This window comes from Palaemon carinicauda, chromosome 22 (assembly GCF_036898095.1).
Source record: "Palaemon carinicauda isolate YSFRI2023 chromosome 22, ASM3689809v2, whole genome shotgun sequence".
Taxonomy (NCBI): Eukaryota; Metazoa; Arthropoda; class Malacostraca; order Decapoda; family Palaemonidae; genus Palaemon; species Palaemon carinicauda.
In genome coordinates, this window is record NC_090746.1 from 55,796,689 (window position 1) to 55,813,833 (window position 17,145).

General features: G+C 42.5%; 2 protein-coding genes across 11 annotated transcripts in view; one reads left to right on the forward strand and one right to left on the reverse strand.

Moving 5' to 3' along the window:
* The window catches only part of Eip74EF (Ecdysone-induced protein E74), a 400,337-nt gene that overhangs the window by 178,479 nt on the left and 204,713 nt on the right, over positions 1 to 17,145 (reverse strand). The window lies entirely within an intron of this gene.
* Positions 1 to 17,145, forward strand: part of LOC137616459 (U7 snRNA-associated Sm-like protein LSm11) — a 288,656-nt gene that overhangs the window by 45,706 nt on the left and 225,805 nt on the right. The window contains exon 1 of one of the 2 annotated variants that reach the window (XM_068346253.1): positions 486 to 884. The exons of the other annotated variant lie outside the window; for it this stretch is intronic. Coding sequence (XP_068202354.1) covers positions 708 to 884 — 177 coding nt within the window. The 5' untranslated portion in view covers positions 486 to 707. Of the gene's footprint in view, positions 1 to 485; positions 885 to 17,145 lie in introns of those variants that run through there. 2 annotated transcript variants of the gene reach the window in all.

A 17,145-nucleotide genomic window follows, 5' to 3' on the forward strand; every position in this document is an offset into this window, starting at 1 on the left:
ATATTGATGTCGAATATTTCATAATTAAAACTCAGTGGGTGATATTTATTTCCCAATTCGTACTAGTTTGCTAGAATGAAACTATACTTAATAAAAAGTTACACTATCAAAACTGTCATTAACGGACATGGAATCTGAATTTAACATTGCAATGACATACAAACCAGAAATAAGTATTATTAATACTTTCGTAAAAAAATCATTTTCTATATTGCCTAGAGTACAGCAAAGAAAGATTTGAAACACTAATCATAGCAAATAACACGAATAGAGTTATGTAAAATTTCTTATCTAATCAATATATTTATAAGAATAAAGCACTTTCTGTTATATGATTGAGAAAAAAAAATAATCAAGGTAGGAGACCAGAAAAGCAGCCCTTAAAGTAAAGTACAGAAATGCTCGAGACACTAGAAACCCCCGGCACATTTTGTCTAAAGCAGCGTTGTAAACATTAAGCTTTGACCTTGAATCCGAACTAGGAAAGCCTAATTTTTTTCCATACTAATGTAGTATTTGCTTATGAATTTCTGGAAAGCTTATCAAATACAGCCTAAAAAGTACATATTTATCCGAAAGAGAATTTTTTTTTCCTATGGAAATATAACGTTAACCAATGTTTACATACTGTAGACCTTGACGTTAACTTAAAGTAGAATAGTTAAAGTTTTCGCCGCTAGAGGGTTGTTCAAGCGTAAAATGTAAACATGGCAGGTAAAAGTGATGAAAGTGACTTTCAATCTAAATCATTTAATCCGTCTGTAGTTTTTTCTTCACCGAATGTCAGACTTCCCGTCGAAGAAGCTGAAGAGTTTGAAGACTTAAATGCCCTCCGGAGTACTGTTCACGGACAGACTTTCAATGTCATACGAGAAATTCCTGGGGTAAGTCTAGTTGCATCATATCGTTCTGTAGTTGTCAAAATCAACAAGTGCATGTGGAAAACTTGGCGCGATTTTCAATTTTGTAATCTTACATAAGAAACGTAGTTGCTTTGATAATGGCCTACTTTTAAGTTTGACGACTTTGATTGATAGAATATCTACCATATATGCTAGGCCAGTCTTGTTAGGCTTGTATTTTGCGAATGTAACTTACTCCAGTGTACAGAAAAGGTAGTTTTCAGAACTACAGACACGGCACATACCTTGTGATGCAAATGTCCTACGAATAATAATGAATAGGAAAATTAGTAGACCGGCGGACATGGATCATCTCTGGCAGAAATAAATTGATAGCCTTTATAATTAATTGGGACAGATTGCAGTCAGTAAATGAAATGGGAGCCTTTGTATATCAGCGGCCAGTTCCTCCAGCGAGCATAAAATATGGACACATACCTATAAATTTCCCGGTAATTTTGTATTGTATTACAGGGTGAGATTTCGAACAGAAAATATATGTTTTCCTATAGTAAATAACGTGAATTAACCGAATTTGATGTTCATTTCAATCGGAAACAAACAGATCAACCAATTCGGCTAACTTTGAGTTGCACGGTGTCACTTCTCTTACGAATGTACTGCGAACGATAACATTAGCAACGTTACCAATAATACGCAGTGTTACCAACGTTGACGTATGGTACACAGAGTTACCAACGGCACGCTGACATTACTAACGATAGTAATGATAGATATTTCCATACGTATTTTAAATAATTTCTCCATATAAGGTTTACTCAATATATAAAAAGTACAAAAAGGGCACAGAACCTAACAAACCCACCTAACCTAGCCTAGTATTATGACAGGTCACAAAATAACATTTGATGTACATCGGACGTTGGCAGCACTGGTTACCGTATTTTTTCATGACACAATCTTTGCAACGGCGCCTCCAAAGTTTATCCAGATATACTGTTTTGTATTTTCCTCCGGTTATTATAATTTCAAGAAGGTAATGTATAGAGAAGAAAAGGCTTGTTTTACGTTTATATATCGATTCCCAAGTATGTTTTCCCCACCCAAAACCCTGAGTTCCCACTGGGGGTCCCCCATTATCAGAGGATATAGATGTATATATATTTCTGAAACTATTCATTTGCGACGGGAAAGAGTGTCATTTTCGAAGAGCGTAATTTTTTCTATAAGAAAAAGTAGTTGTTTTCCTAGGTTACATTGCCCTGTAATACACTACAATGAAACCAATTTCCCCCCTAACCTTGCCTACAAGCCGTGTCCTTACTTACTTACCTAAGGGGGGCTAACGTTTCCAGCGACCCCCCCTTACACTGCCGTTTTCTTAGTCAGCCGGCATCATACATACAGGTGGCCGCTATGATACATACACCCCATGAAATGTAAACAAACCCAATAACTCCGCCTAATATAAGGTTCCCTATCTAACCTAACCTAGGAACTGTATCCTTACCTACTAGGCATACTATGGGTTTCATCATAGTTACGAACGGGAAAATCTAAAAAGAAAAAACAGGCGTTTCCTTTATAAAAGCGCCCCTTTTCTTTGAAAGTTACTTATTTTCACTGCAAATAAAAACTTAGTGAAAAAAAATATAAATAATACATATGAATATATCCCGATAATTGGGGACACCCAGTGGGAACTCGGGGCTTTGGGTGGGGAAAACCGTAAATAATGATAAAACACCTTTTCTCTATAAATTATTTTCTTGGACGTATAATAAGTTTCATGGAAACCTACAAAAATCTATATTCTATACTACTGGTACATTTTTCATTTGTTTATTGACATTCTACGAAACAGTTGTATTTGCGTTCGTTAGCTTGTATGTACATGCGTGTTATCCAGATTAGAACTACAGCGCATGAACCACGCCCCCCTTTATTTTGACCAATAGAATTACTCTTTCTCTTTTACGCCCTCTTTTTTTTTACCCATGGCATTCAAGTATTCTACTTGATCTGACTCTTCTAATACCGTATCTACAGTATGTATTTGTTTATGCAATACCCACGTGGACATATTACGTTTTACTCTACTCATTCAAGTATACTACGTGACTTGACCCCTAATACTGTTACCTGTATGTATTATTTGATGCAATACCCACATGTATTTTTCAATATTTAACTTAGCCGGTGATTATATAGCTGCAACTCTGTTGCTCGACAGACAACTCTACGGAAAAACTCGCCAGCGATCGCTACACAGGTTGCGGGTGTGCCCAACAGCGCCATCTGTCGACCAGATACCCAGCTCTCAATGTAAACAAAGACTCAATTTTCTCTCTGTCGAGGTGTCGACAAGACGTACTTTACTCGCTGTTGCTAAACTGGAGTTTTTCACATCTATTTGGTGAAGTACTATATTCTAGTTTTGAGCTTTCGCTATGCAGGTGTTTTATCTTCATCTTAAATCTTGAACTCGTTTTGTATAGATTTAATTATGGTGACAAAGAGAGTATGGACTTTCTTTCACTTTTAAATGGCCGACCCTTCCCTTAGACGGAAGTGTGTTTAGGCTTTTAGTAATTATCTTATCACGTTATAGATTTTCCTCTATATATTTTATATCTCTCCACCTTTATTAGGCCTCTTCGATTAACTTTCCATTTATTATAAACATATAAAAATAAATTTTAATGTTTTGTTTATATGCGACCTTTCCTGAGAGTAGGCGGTCCTAACTTGGAAACCGAAGTTAATCAACGTTGAGCCCTTTATATCGTAATTAGCTTTTAAAGAGCTAAGGATTTAAAACTTTTTAAATGTAATATTTTATGAAAGAATTTCTTTGATAGTCTTCGTACTGTTTTCAAAGATGAACTAACGTTTAGTTTATTTATGCTACGCAGTTGTTGACGTTCAGGACGTTCAACATGCCCTCTATCGTTACGATAGAGAGAGAGTGTATCACGGTTTCACTTTGCAGTAAGAGTAAATCGATTCTGACGTTTTGTTCATTCTTTCTTAGCTTAAATGTTTTAAATTCTATTTTAAAGGAACTTTTTATTTGAAAAACCTTTCAGTTTTTTCCTTTAGTCAAATAACATGTTTTTTTGACGAAATATAATTGGGCTCTTCTCTTAGGTGCGAAATCAAGAGAGAGAGAGAGATAGAGACGGAGGGAGAGAGAGGAGAGAAAACGTTCCGTTCAAGCGGGTAACGTTGTTCTCGAGTTACTCTCGTCCCTAGTCGCTGTACGGGGAGGAAGGATAAAACGTTTTTAGTTTTTTATTCTCGTCCCCAGGCTATGTGCGGTGAGAGATTGAAAACGTAGTTTATATGAACTAGTGTTTAGTCTCTTTCCCAGCCACTGATTTTTTTATCTTAAAATATGTTTTCTGTTTTTTGCTGGTATTAATGAGCCTGCATTATACGACTGATTTCGCAATTACTACCTTTTAATGAAGGGTAGAATTGCGTGTTTCAGGTAGAAATCAGTAAAAGTATTCGATTTCAGTGAAATAAGTGCAAAACAGAAAATCGAAGTGATAAAGTGATATGCGCAAAGTGTTACAGTGTTGCGTCCGAGGGTTCGTCTGTTCGTGCCTGTCGTTCACCTAGTCCGGGACCTCTTGCATGCTCCCAAGCCCAGGGGAGAAGTAATGTCAAACGACTTATGGGTTCGAGAGGCCTTGATCAACGAACAGACGTTTTCCCTCTATGGTATCGGGTGTATCTTACCAAGATCTCCCCTACCATAAGACGAGAGAGACGTTGTTTCTCCTCGTCATCCGAAGGCTTTTCGCATAAGAAACCTGTCACAAGGTTTCGAAGCCCTTAAGCGAAAGTCAGTCCTTTCAGGACAGGTCCAGCGTCCTGGTTACAACCATTAGGACAGCTCTGACCCTATGCAGTCATCGGATAACTGCTCGCCGCCTAACAAAAGCGTAACACAGACTCCGAGCGTCTTTTTTTGTTGGCAAAGTGTTGCGGTCACAGACGTTACCCTCGTCTCTTACCACAACCATTTCCGTTGATCCTTAATGGGTTGTATGGCAAGACATGCAGTATATGCTTGCCTCCCCTATGGAAGACTATTCTGCCGATTAGTCCGTTGAGTCTAGCCGTTTATCTCATCGATATCCTGGCTTTCAGCCAACCTAACGTTCCTTTGTGCTTACTGTTGACGTTGGCGTAGCTTAGTCACGTCAGTCAGGTTGTTTAGAACCACACTCGATGCGGTCTCGTGTGGTTTTTCAGCCGCATTTGGACGTTAGGCCACTTGCTGATGCTCCTGTTGACGTTCAAGACGTTCACTAACAATCGGAGTTGACTTGTTTTGACGCTGTGCGTCAACCTCCGCATTCTAGAGTTGTTTTGACTGCTCAGTCTAGGCAGTCAAAGCAGTCTCGAGTGGACGCTGTGCGTCCTCACGCACCTGTTGTGGTTGACAGTTCAGTTGTTGACAGTTCACAGACTGTCAAGCAGTTACATGACGTTGCGTTCTGGTCCGCTACTAATGCACCAGTGAGTGTGGACTCTGCTTGTAAAGCATTGCCACCACGGTAGGTCTCTCCCTTGCTTGAGACTCGGCTTTTATCGGACAAGGTTCCTGTAGATGAGGAAGTTGCTGTTCCCCCTCCTACTGATATTCCCTTGAGGACTCTGTCAGATGGAGAGGAGCCTAAAGCTGCTTAGCCCCCTATGGACTTTAATTAAATCATGATGATTTTTTTAAGGATCTTTGTCCGGATCTTTTTGTAACTGCTGCTCCTCGTTCGCCTAAACGTCAGAGCTTACACTAGGCCTAGCTACTTCGAAGCCGTTGTTTTTAAGCTAGTGCTCTCTCGCTCTCCTAGAGAGCTTTACGTTGGCTAGGCGACTGGTTTTTCACCAGGAGGAGTTTGGGGGATACAGCCTTTGCTTTCCCTTCTTTTAAACTGGTTTATAGAGCGAGAGTCTGATATGACACGAGAGAAGTTCTCGGCTTGGAAGTTCATGCCTCTGCCCAGATAGACTTCTCAATTCTCGTAGACTCTCCCTGGCGCCTGACCAGGAGACGCTCCAAGTTTTTTACAGGTCAACTTCACAGCTGTTTTCGAGCCTTTGAAGTTTTGCTGTACAATTATGTCATGCATAACAAGGCTTTCAGGGATGGTAAGCGGTACCGCCTCAGTCGCTAACCCCGTCTGTTGCCGCACCTGCTCCCGTAGACCCTAAATGGGCTTTGCTGCAAGACATGCAGTCCAAGCTTGCGTCCTTGATAGAGGACTTTAATGCGGAGAAGGTTGCTACCGAACCTTCTGGCCAACAACCTTCCAACCGGTCGGTTGTGCGCCCTGTTGACGCTGAGGTAACCTACTCGCGTCTGCCAGTTGAGGTGGTTCCTCCACCGATGCGACCCAGTGTGGGTTGCCAGCCGCACGTTGACGTTAAGCGACGCTCGGAGGTGGTTGTTGACGTTCAGGACGTTCAACAACCAGCAGAGGTGACTTGTTTTGACGCAGTGCGTCAACCTCAGCAACCCGGTAGGGTGTTGACTGCACAACCCAGACGGTCTAGACAGTCTCGGGTTGACGCTGTGCTTCCTCGCGCACCCATGGTTGTTGACAGTTCACAGACTGTGCAGCAGTTCCATGATGTTGCGTCCGGCTCCGTCACGCATGCACCAGTGCGACCGGACTCAGCGAGCCAGACGTTGCCCACTCCGTTGCCGTTTCCTCATCAGTTTTCGGATGAGGAACCCTCTGATGAGGACGTTGCTGAACAACAAGACGATCAGCCCCCAGAATAGATCAAGCCCTGCTATCCATCCAGAAGATGCTGAAGAAGGAACGCTGCTCAGTCAGGCTGTGGATGAGTCTGGTAGGGACGCTGTCATCCGTGGAACAATTTGTGTCACTAGGAAGACTACACCTCCGTCCTCTTCAATACCACCTAGATTTTCACTGGAAAAAGGACAAGACGCTAGAAGCGGTCTCGATCCCGGTTTCCGAAAAGATAAAGTCTTGTCTGACTTGGTGGAAGGACAATATCAACCTAAGAGAGGGTCTTCCCCTGGCTGTTCAGACTCCCAACCACGTTCTCTTCTCGGACGCATCGGACGTGGGCTGGGCGCGACACTAGACGGTCGGGAATGCTCAGGACTGTGGAACTCGAGTCAGAGGAGCATGCATATCAACTGCAAGGAGCTGTTGGCAGTACATCTGGCCTTGAAAAGCTTCAAGTCTCTCCTTCGAGGCAAAGTGGTGGAAGTTAACTCGGACATCACCACGGCCTTGGCGTACATCTCCAAACAAGGAGGTACCCACTCACTGACGTTGTACGAGATCGCAAGGGACCTGCTCATCTGGTCAAAAGGTCAAGACATCTCCCTAGTAACGAGGTTCATCCAAGGCGACTTGAACGTCATAGCAGATTGTCTCAGTCGGAAAGGGCAAGTAATTCCAACCGAATGGACCCTCCACAAGGATGTGTGCAAGAGACTTTGGGCCACTTGGGGTAAAACCATCCATAGATCTCTTTGCAACCTCGCTGACCAAGAGGCTTCCAATCTATTGCTCTCCAGTCCCGGACCCAGCAGCAATACATATAGATGCTTTCCTCCTAGATTGGTCACATCTAGATCTCTACACATTCCCACCGTTCAAGATTGTCAACAAGGTACTGCAGAAGTTCGCCTCTCACGAAGGGACAAGGTTGACGTTAGTTGCTTCCCTCTGGTCCGCGAGAGAATGGTTCACCGAGATACTTCGATGGTTAGTAGACGTTCCCAGTAGTCTTCCTCTAAGGGTAGACCTTCTACGTCAGCCACACGTAAAGAAGGTACTCCAAAGCCTCCACGCTCTTCGTCTGACTGCCTTCAGACTATCGAAAGACTCTCGAGAGCTAGAGGCTTTTCGAAGGAAGCAGCCAGTGCGATTGCTAGAGCAAGGAGAGCGTCTTCCATTAGAGTCTACTAATCGAAGTGGGAAGTCTTCCGAGACTGGTGCAAGTCAGTTTCTGTATCCTCGACCAGTACCTCTGTAGCTCAAATAGCTGATTTTCTCTTATACCTGAGAAAAGGACGATCCCTTTCAGCTCCCACTATCAAGGGCTACAGAAGCATGTTGGCATCGGTCTTCCGGCATAGAGGCTTAGATCTTTCCAAACATAAAGATCTGCAAGACCTCCTTAAGTCTTTTGAGACCACCAAGGAGCGTCGTTTGGCTACCCCTGGATGGAATTTAGACGTGGTACTAAGATTCTTCATGTCAGACAGGTTGGAGCCGTTACAATCAGCCTCCCTGAAAGATCTCACTCTTAAGACTTTTCCTGGTATGCTTAGCCTCGGCTAAAAGAGTCAGTGAGATTCATGCCTTCAGCAAGAACATCGGATTTTCGTCAGAAAAAGCCACTTGTTCGCTACAACTTGGTTTTCTAGCCAAAAATGAGCTGCCTTCTCGGCCTTGGCCTAAATCTTTCGATATCCCCAGCTTATCGGAGATCGTAGGCAATGAACTAGAAAGAGTCTTATGCCCTGTTAGAGCTCTTAAGTTCTATTTAAAGCGTACTAAACCTTTACAAGGCCAATCTGAAGCTTTATGGTGTTCAGTTAAGAAACCATCCTTGCCTATGTCAAAGAATGCTTGGTCAGACTTTATCAGATTGTTAATACGAGAAGCTCATTCACATCTGAGTGAGGAAGACCGAACTTTGCTTAAGGTGAAGACGCACGAAGTTAGAGCTGTAACAACTTCCGTGGCCTTTAAGCAAAATATATCTCTGCAAAGTATAATGGACGCAACCTATTGGAGAAGCAAGTCAGTGTTCGCGTCATTTTACTTGAAAGATGTCCAGTCTCTTTACAAGAACTGCTACACACTGGGACCATTCGTAGCAGCGAGTGCAGTAGTGGGTGAGGGCTCAACCACTACAATTCCCTAATTCCTTATCCTTTTAATCTGTCTCTTGAAATGTGTTTTTTTTATGGGTTGTCCGGAAGGCTAAGAAGCCTTTCGCATCCTGGTTGATTTGGCGGGTGGTCAAAGTCATTTCTTGAGAGCGCCTAGATTAGGGGTTTGATGAGGTCCTGTTGTATGGGTTGCAACCCTTGATACTTCAGATCCTAGGGGTCGATCAGCATCCTAAGAGGATCGCGAGGCTCCGTAAGGAAGACGTACTTAAAAGGCAGAGTAATTGTTCAAGTCGACTTCCTTACCAGGTACCTATTTATTTTGTTTTTGTTATTTTGATAACTTCTAAAATGAAATAAAAAACTCTTAGCTCATAAAAGTGTAAACATATATTACTGGTCTCTACCCACCATCCTGGGTGTGAATCAGCTATATAATCACCGGCTAAGTTAAATATTGAAAAATGTTATTTTGATTATAAAATAAATTTTTGAATATACTTACCCGGTGATTATAAATTAAATGACCCTCCCTTCCTCCCCAATAGAGACGCAGTGGGACGAGGAGAAAATTGAGTCTTTGTTTACATTGAGAGCTGGGTATCTGGTCGACAGATGGCGCTGTTGGGCACACCCGCAACCTGTGTAGCGATCGCTGGCGAGTTTTTCCGTAGAGTTGTCTGTCGAGCAACAGAGTTGCAGCTATATAATCACCGGGTAAGTATATTCAAAAATTTATTTTATAATCAAAATAACATATTTCTCATTTTCACAAGTTTAAAATTGTTTCAAGACCTCTTTCAAATGTTTTCTCCCTTATAACATTTCAATGTATTCCCATATAATGATATTTATTCTTTCATTTTATCTTACTATTTTGTGGTCATTTATGTTAGGTTAAGTTAAGGTATGTTGGGAAAATTGTATATATTTTTCATTTTCACAAGTTTGAAATTGTAAATATTTATTTCTTCCTTCATTTTATCTTACTATTTTTTCGTTGTTTCTGTTTTTTTCCGTTGTTATTACAGTACTGTATTACACCCAGTTTTCACATAAATATTTGCTCTGAACTAGTTTCCATTTAAGTTTACTTTATAGATGCTATACTGTTTCCGTCAACCAATCACGTACCCGTACGTGTGTAAAGTTATCATATGGGGGGACATATTTCCTCACCCCTTTTTCTTATTGCTTCAAGTGCTTGCATCAGTCCCTACCAAGGCATTATCCCGTGAGTTACTGTTTACGCTTACTATTATGGAACTTCCTATAGAAATAGGTAATGGTTGTAGTTATTTGTACTTGGAAGCTTAGTAAAGTTCCATGGAAATTACTGTGGTGCACCAAGTGTAGTTAACACCTAACTAAAGGCACATAATGTCATACCACAAAAATTTCAATGCTCGAAGTGTCGTTCTTGGTCACCTCCGATACAGCAACAGTTGCCAGAAGACCCTGATGATCCCCAACCTTCAACATCCCAAGCATAAAGTACAGTAGAACCTCGGTACTCGAACAAATCGGTATTCGACCAAAAAATTTGAGTTCGAAATGTCTCCGAATTAAAAAAAAATTTCAGAACATAATCAGCCGAGTCGACTCGAACCATTCTGAACAGTATCCCCCGCCAACTTTACAGCATCAGTTTGAGCCAGCCTGGCGTCAAAGGAAGACCTTCGCGTTCCCTTGTGTTTTAGCTAAAGTTGTGCTAATCTGAATTTTTTTTATATTTTAATTGACTCTATGAGTGTTCATAATGGGTCCAAAGAAAGCCAAAAGTGAACAGAAAGAGAAGAGGAAGACAGTGAGAATGACAATTGAACTAAAAAAGGAAATGATTGCTAAATTTGAAATTGGCGTTCGCGTTTTGGATCTCGTTGTGCAGTATGGCATTCCAAAATTAACATTTTCAATATGTAACTTCCCTGGTAGTTACATTTATATAGCTTAAATCTCGCGTTTCGACGCGGCACGACAGAAAATTCAAATTCGTGGCGATCGCCGCCATGACAGTAGGTGGCCATACATGAGCGCTATCACTCGTAGGTTATCAGAACCATTCCCACCATTCTTCAGAAATTCTCTGTCGTTGATCGAGTCAACACCTCGGGAATTCGTTTCGTGGATATATTACTTTATTCTACAATTTGGTGAAGTACCTTTTGTCTGGTTATTGTTAATAGCTTTCGCTGCCTTTCAACTATCAAAAATATTGTATAGGATAGTTTTTTGCTGGTCCAACTTGGACAGTTTAATTGAACTTGATTTTCAAGATGGCTCTTCTGTTGTTAAACTTTGGGTGTTGGGTTAGACCGGCTTTCGAGCTGCTCTTACTTCCCTCACTGTAATTAGCAGGGAGCATGTATGTATTTGTTTTCTTTCTATGTTCGTACATTGAAGGATCAAAGATTTTTCCCCCTACTTTATTAACGAACAACTCTTAAAGTTATAATGGAAGGAAGACATTTCTACATTAAACTTTGTGATGTCACTTTTTTGTGACGTAACTCTTAGCAGAGCGGAATGTGATTACCTTGAAGGAATTCAGTCCGCCATCGTGATGACGTCACAATCCTGTGACGTAATCTGCTTAGTATGACTTGCATTATGTGAATTATTTTCTTTTCTTGCAAGAAATTTTTAAAATAGCTTACTAAGCATAAGTATGTTTATAATGTAGGGAAATACAGTATATTATTTTCAAGTATGTATTTGTCCTATTAGTATATTTCCCCTAGTCAATTTTCAATTTAGAGTTTTTCTCGAGGGTACGGTCATTTTACGCTCATAGTATTACTAAGGGAGATGTCAGATATTAAACGATCGTTTTTGTTTCACAATACTTGTATCGTTATTTAATATTTCGCTTTTGAGAATACTAATATTATTCATATATCCTATTGTATTTTCATTCTGGCCCTTGGCTAAAGAGGATAATCTCTTGCAACGGGCAGGTCTATTATGATCTAATGTGAAATAGTTTAAAGTGCTAGTGTTCAAAGGCACATATAATGACACAATGCAGTCAATCTACGATACATAATACTCTTGACAATGGTTTTTTGTTATCACAATTACTTGTATCGTTATTTTATATTTCGATTATGAGAATACTAATATTAATCATATAATCTATTGTATTTTCTTTCTAGCCCTTGACGAAAGAGTATAATCTCTCGCAACGGGAAAGTCTATTAAGATCTAATGTGAAATAATTAAAAGTGCAGTGGAGGGTGCGTCCGTTCGTGTCCATCATAATCCCAGACCGGGACCTCTTCCATGCTCCCCAACCCCTAGGAGAAGGAATGTTGAAAGGCCAAAGGATATGGCAGACCTTGATTAGCAAACGGACGTCCCCTCGAGCGATCATGTTGACGATCCTCAGATCGCTCCCCCTCGCCACGGGAAAGGCGAGGTTAAAATGTCTGCGTCTTCGATCGGACGACGCAAAACCGCGACGTTGTTGGTGCCAACCACTACGTTTAAGAACCTAGCCAAATTCACTCGAGAGACGTATGTCTCCTAATAAACCATCCTGCAGTGCGGACGAAGTCGACGTGTCAGCACCGAAACAGTCACGTAAGACGCATAGTTCGTCGGAGGTGAAAGGTGCTCAGTTTACGTCAGTACACGCTTCTTCCCCTCCCCCAGTTTGGGAAATGTCACAAGGACTTTCCCCTGGTGTCCACCCTAATACTGTTGACGATCCCTCATAACAATCAATACAGATCGGGATCAAGGCGCGCGGGAAGTATCGACAGTTGACGATACCTCGCAGCGATCAGTACATCGTTCAGTTAGCGCACACGGCGCTCATCATGTATCTGATTTGTCTGAATTAAAGAGGTCGATTTCGTCTCTGTTGGACGCTTACGATTCTCGGGCAGAAAAAATTGCATCTAAAAGAATCTAAGGACAGCAATTGACCAAGAAAACTGTCTTCCGATATTATCGGACAGCGTATTTCTCCGATACTCAGCAACGCTCCCTCGCAGCGATCAGCTTGCGTTACGGCAAGCGACAAGGTGGACGTACAGCTCACGGCATTCTGAACAGTCACGGCAAAGTGGACCCAAGCCAGAAGCTCACGGCAAGGTGGACGCACGGCAACCTGGACGCATGTGGCAGTCTGGACATATGCTGGACACATGCAATCAGGTTTTGTCCCCACGTCACTATAGACAAGCAATTGTCTCGCCTTTGCGATCTGCGGAGCGCGCGACTATCGCTCATGCAAGATGCATGCGACACGCTGTTAGCTCACGGCAATCTGGACGCATGCAGCAGTCTGGAAACTCACGGCAAAGTGGACGCATGCAGCAGCCTGGACATATACTGGACGCTTGCATTCAGGTTTTGTCCCACGTCACTATAGACATACAGTTGTCTCGGGATTGACTGGACGCGATACTAACGCTTCCTCACGGCTCGCGGCAGACTCACGGCATTCGGGACGCATGCATTAGACTGATACCTCTCATGGAAACATACAACAGTCTCAATCTGGACCCATGATGGACTCATATAGTCGGGACTTGTCCTCGCAACAGGATAGACAAGTTTTTTTTTCTTTTTTTTTATCTCCTCTGCGATTTTCTGAACGGGTAACTAACACTCCCTTGCGTCACGCTGTTGACATACAACATGCTGGACGCACGCGATCACGATTTTCCCTCGCATGGATTTACAGATGTTGATGCTTCCTTACAGCATGATGATCTTATGTTGGAAGCACTGGAACCTGTCTCTCCCTCGAGGCTTACAGTACATAAGCGTGATGCTTCTTCGCAACTGGACGATATCCTTCACGAGATTTCTTCAGGACAAGATGAATTATTTTTGGAAGACAATAACCGACAGGATGATGCGGTTTTGTCTCCTACTCATTCGAATCAGGGAATTGATGTTCCATTAGCCGAATTAGAAGACGAATCTCAGTATTCATTACAGACAGCTGATTTAAAAAAAAAAAAAAAACTTCTGACAGTGTTAACATCTCTGTATCCAGAAGATTTTTTTCTCAACCTATTCTTCAGAGCCCGCCCTCTCAGTTTTTGAAGGGCAGACCCCGAAATCCTTCTTCAAGAATATGGTCCTGGCTAGATCGGTTAAGAGAGTTTTCTCAACTCTCAACCAATGGATGTCCAAGAGAAAGGATCTAGGGAAGGCCTTCTTTTTCTTTTCCTCAAACTCGACTGGCTTCCAGATCTAGTTTGTGGTATTCGTCTGGGGGAAGTTCTTGGTTTGGGAGTTCCTGCCTCCTCCCAGGGAGACTTCTCCAGACTTGCTGACTCCTCTCTCAGGTCAACTATGAGCAAGTCGAAGTTTATGTGGTCCAATTCTGAAATGGACCATCGACTGAAGGAAACTTTTAGACAATAGAACTCTTCAGCCTTACGGACTGGACTCTCGGAACTCTCGCAGAAGCCACAGACCCTAAGAATGAGGCTCAGATGCATCTGATTGCCTGTTTGGATAAGGCCGGGAGGGATGGCCCCATTGAACTTTCCGCCCTTTTCACTGCAGGAGTTCTTAAAAAGAGGACTATGTGTTGTTCCTTCTTATCTTCAGGTTTGTCCCTTGTTCGGAGATTAACAGGCTGTGCAAGATTTTTTCTCTAGGACTACTAAATTAATCCTCCCAGCTAGCTTTTTAGCAAGGATACAAAAGGAGGCTCTTCCCACTTGTCAGCTCTTTCGTGGGAGAGCCCCTTCAAGGGGAACTCAGAGGATTGCGACTGGAGGTCAAACTAGCAGATTCTCAAGACAACAAACTGAATAAATAAGTGAGACGTGTTATGCCTCCCATGTCGTCGATACCCTTAGAGTTGACAACAGTCCATTCAGGAAACAAGGCAGCAGCTCTTTAAGAACAAGTGAGCCTTATGCTGTCGAAATCAGTCATAGAAATGTAGAGGACACCTCCTCGGAGGGGTTTTTACAACATGCTTTTCCTAGTTCCGATAAGCTCGGAGGCAGATGAAAACCTGTTCCGGACGTCAGTCCATTGTACAAGTACGTTGTTTACCCGGGTGATGTCCAACGTGGCTCCCTGGCTTCACATAAAGGGAGTAAGTTTTTTCTTTGTACCTGGATGACTGACCACTCAGAGCAAAATCACAAGTAAAGTGTCTGGAGGCTCTTCAAAGGATAATGTCCTTAACGCAACAGTTAGGTCTGATGGTAACCTGGCCAAATCTTAACTAACACCCTCACAGAATTTAATTTTTCTGGGGATGATAATCGGTCCAGATCGCGCTCAAGGCACTCCGGAAATGTCGGAAGGACTTTCCCCTGGTGGTCACCCGGCTACGGTTGACGATCCCTCGCACACACAGCGCGCTTCAAGTGTCTGGTTTGTCTGAACTAGAGAGGTCGATTTCGTCCCTGTTTGACGCATACGATTCACGACAGGGATCTGTGGATAGTGTCTCAGAGGAAATGAGACATAAATATCAAAGAGCTAGTGGCCATTCACCAAGCCCTGATTACTTGCTTCATAGAAGGGGAGAAAAACATCAGGACGGATCTACTCAGCAGAAGAAGGCAAGTTCTTACTGCAGAATGGACCCTACATCATGAGGTGTGCACCAACCTTTGGATGTTGTGGGGTCAACACTCGATAGACCTCTTCGCCTCACAAATGACATAGAGGTTGCCGGTATTTTGCTCTCCAGTACCAGACCAGGAAGCAGTCGCAGTGGATGCTTTTCTTCTGAGCTGGGAAGGTCTAAACGTGTACGCTTTTCCTTCATTCAAGAACCTGGACAGAGTCCTGAAAAGATTCAGGGATTCGCCCAACGTCCGCATGACCATGATAGCTCCTTTTTTGGCCCACGAGACATTGGGTTGTGGAGATGGAGTGGCTGGTAGATACCCCCAGATCATTACCACTACTGTATTAAGGTTTACTAATCTGAGTGGGACATATTTAGAGTGTGGTGCAGGAATAATAGACTTTCCTCTACCAATACCTCTATAGCCAATATAGCAGAGTTTTTCTGTTGTATCTGCGTACAAAAGAGAAGCTTGCTATGCCTTTCATCAAGGGTTACCTCAGCATACTAACCTCCGTCTTTCGTAACCGACACATTGGCGTGTCAGGTAACAAGGATCTCTCAGATCTCATTAGATCTTTTGAGACGACTAAGAGGAAGGACAATCCAACCTCCTCGTGGAACCTGTATGTAGTCCTGGCCTTTTTAACCTCAAGTAGGTTTGTACAGTTGGACAAGGCGTCTTGAAAGTATCTTACCAAGAAGACTCTTTTCCTAATTTCATTGGCTACAGTCAAAAGATTAGGAGAGTTAAAAGCCATCAGCAAGAAGATGGGCTTTAATGGAGACAATGCAATTTGCTCCCTTCAACTAGGCTTTCTTTTCAAAGACGAGACAGACAGCCTCTGATGCTCAGTTAAAAAGACCTCTTTGCCTTTATCAAAGAATACCCTGGCTTTTTTCATTAAGGATTTAATAAGGGAAACACTCCAGGATTGTGAGTAATAAGTTTTCCTTATCCTTAAGGTAAAACCACACGAGGTTAGAGCTGTAGCAATTTTTATGGCTTACAAACACAATAGGTCAATGAAGTCAATTTTGGAGCCTACTTTCTGACGAAGTAAATCAATCTTCACAGACTGCTATCTCAAAGATGTCCAGACCCAGTATGAGGATTGCTGTTCCCTGGGTCCGTACGTTACCTCCGGCTTCGTAGTTGGAGAAGGGTCTACTGCCTCTTCCCGATAACTTAATATATACCCTTGCTTTTTATTTTGTACTTGTGTTCACAGGTTGTCTGTGGCGGTTGTCGCAGCCTTCCGTCAGTTTGGGATGCAAGTCGAAGTTAGTTTTAATGTGTTCACAGGTTGTCTGTGAGGGTTGTCGCAGCCTTCCGTCAATCTGGGATTCAAATCAAATTAGTTTTAATGTGTTCACAGGTTGTCTGTGAAGGTTGTCGCACCCTTACGTCAATCTGGGATGCAACTCAAGCTAGTTTAAAAAAAGAAGAAATTTTTTTTTTTTTTTTTGGAGTAGGTGGTTAGAATCAGTATCTTTGGCTATGCCAGGTTTTCAGCCCCGAGTGGATCGCTGAGTCTCTTAAGGAATGCAGGCGAAATGAAGCAGTATCATTGTGAAGACAGATTCCTTATGAGGTTAGAATGCCAGAATCAGTATCCTTGGCTATGCCAGGTTTGCAAGGGTGGTGGTCTGGCCACGCTAAGGTCGAGGACCTTGTGGCAGCCCCAAGAGACTTTTACAGCCCCCTGAGTGGATCGCTGAGTCTGTTAAGGAATGCAGGCGAAATGAGGCAGTATCATTGTGAAGCCAGCTTCCTTATCAGGTTAGAACCAGATTGTTAGTACTACTATTTGTAGTTATTA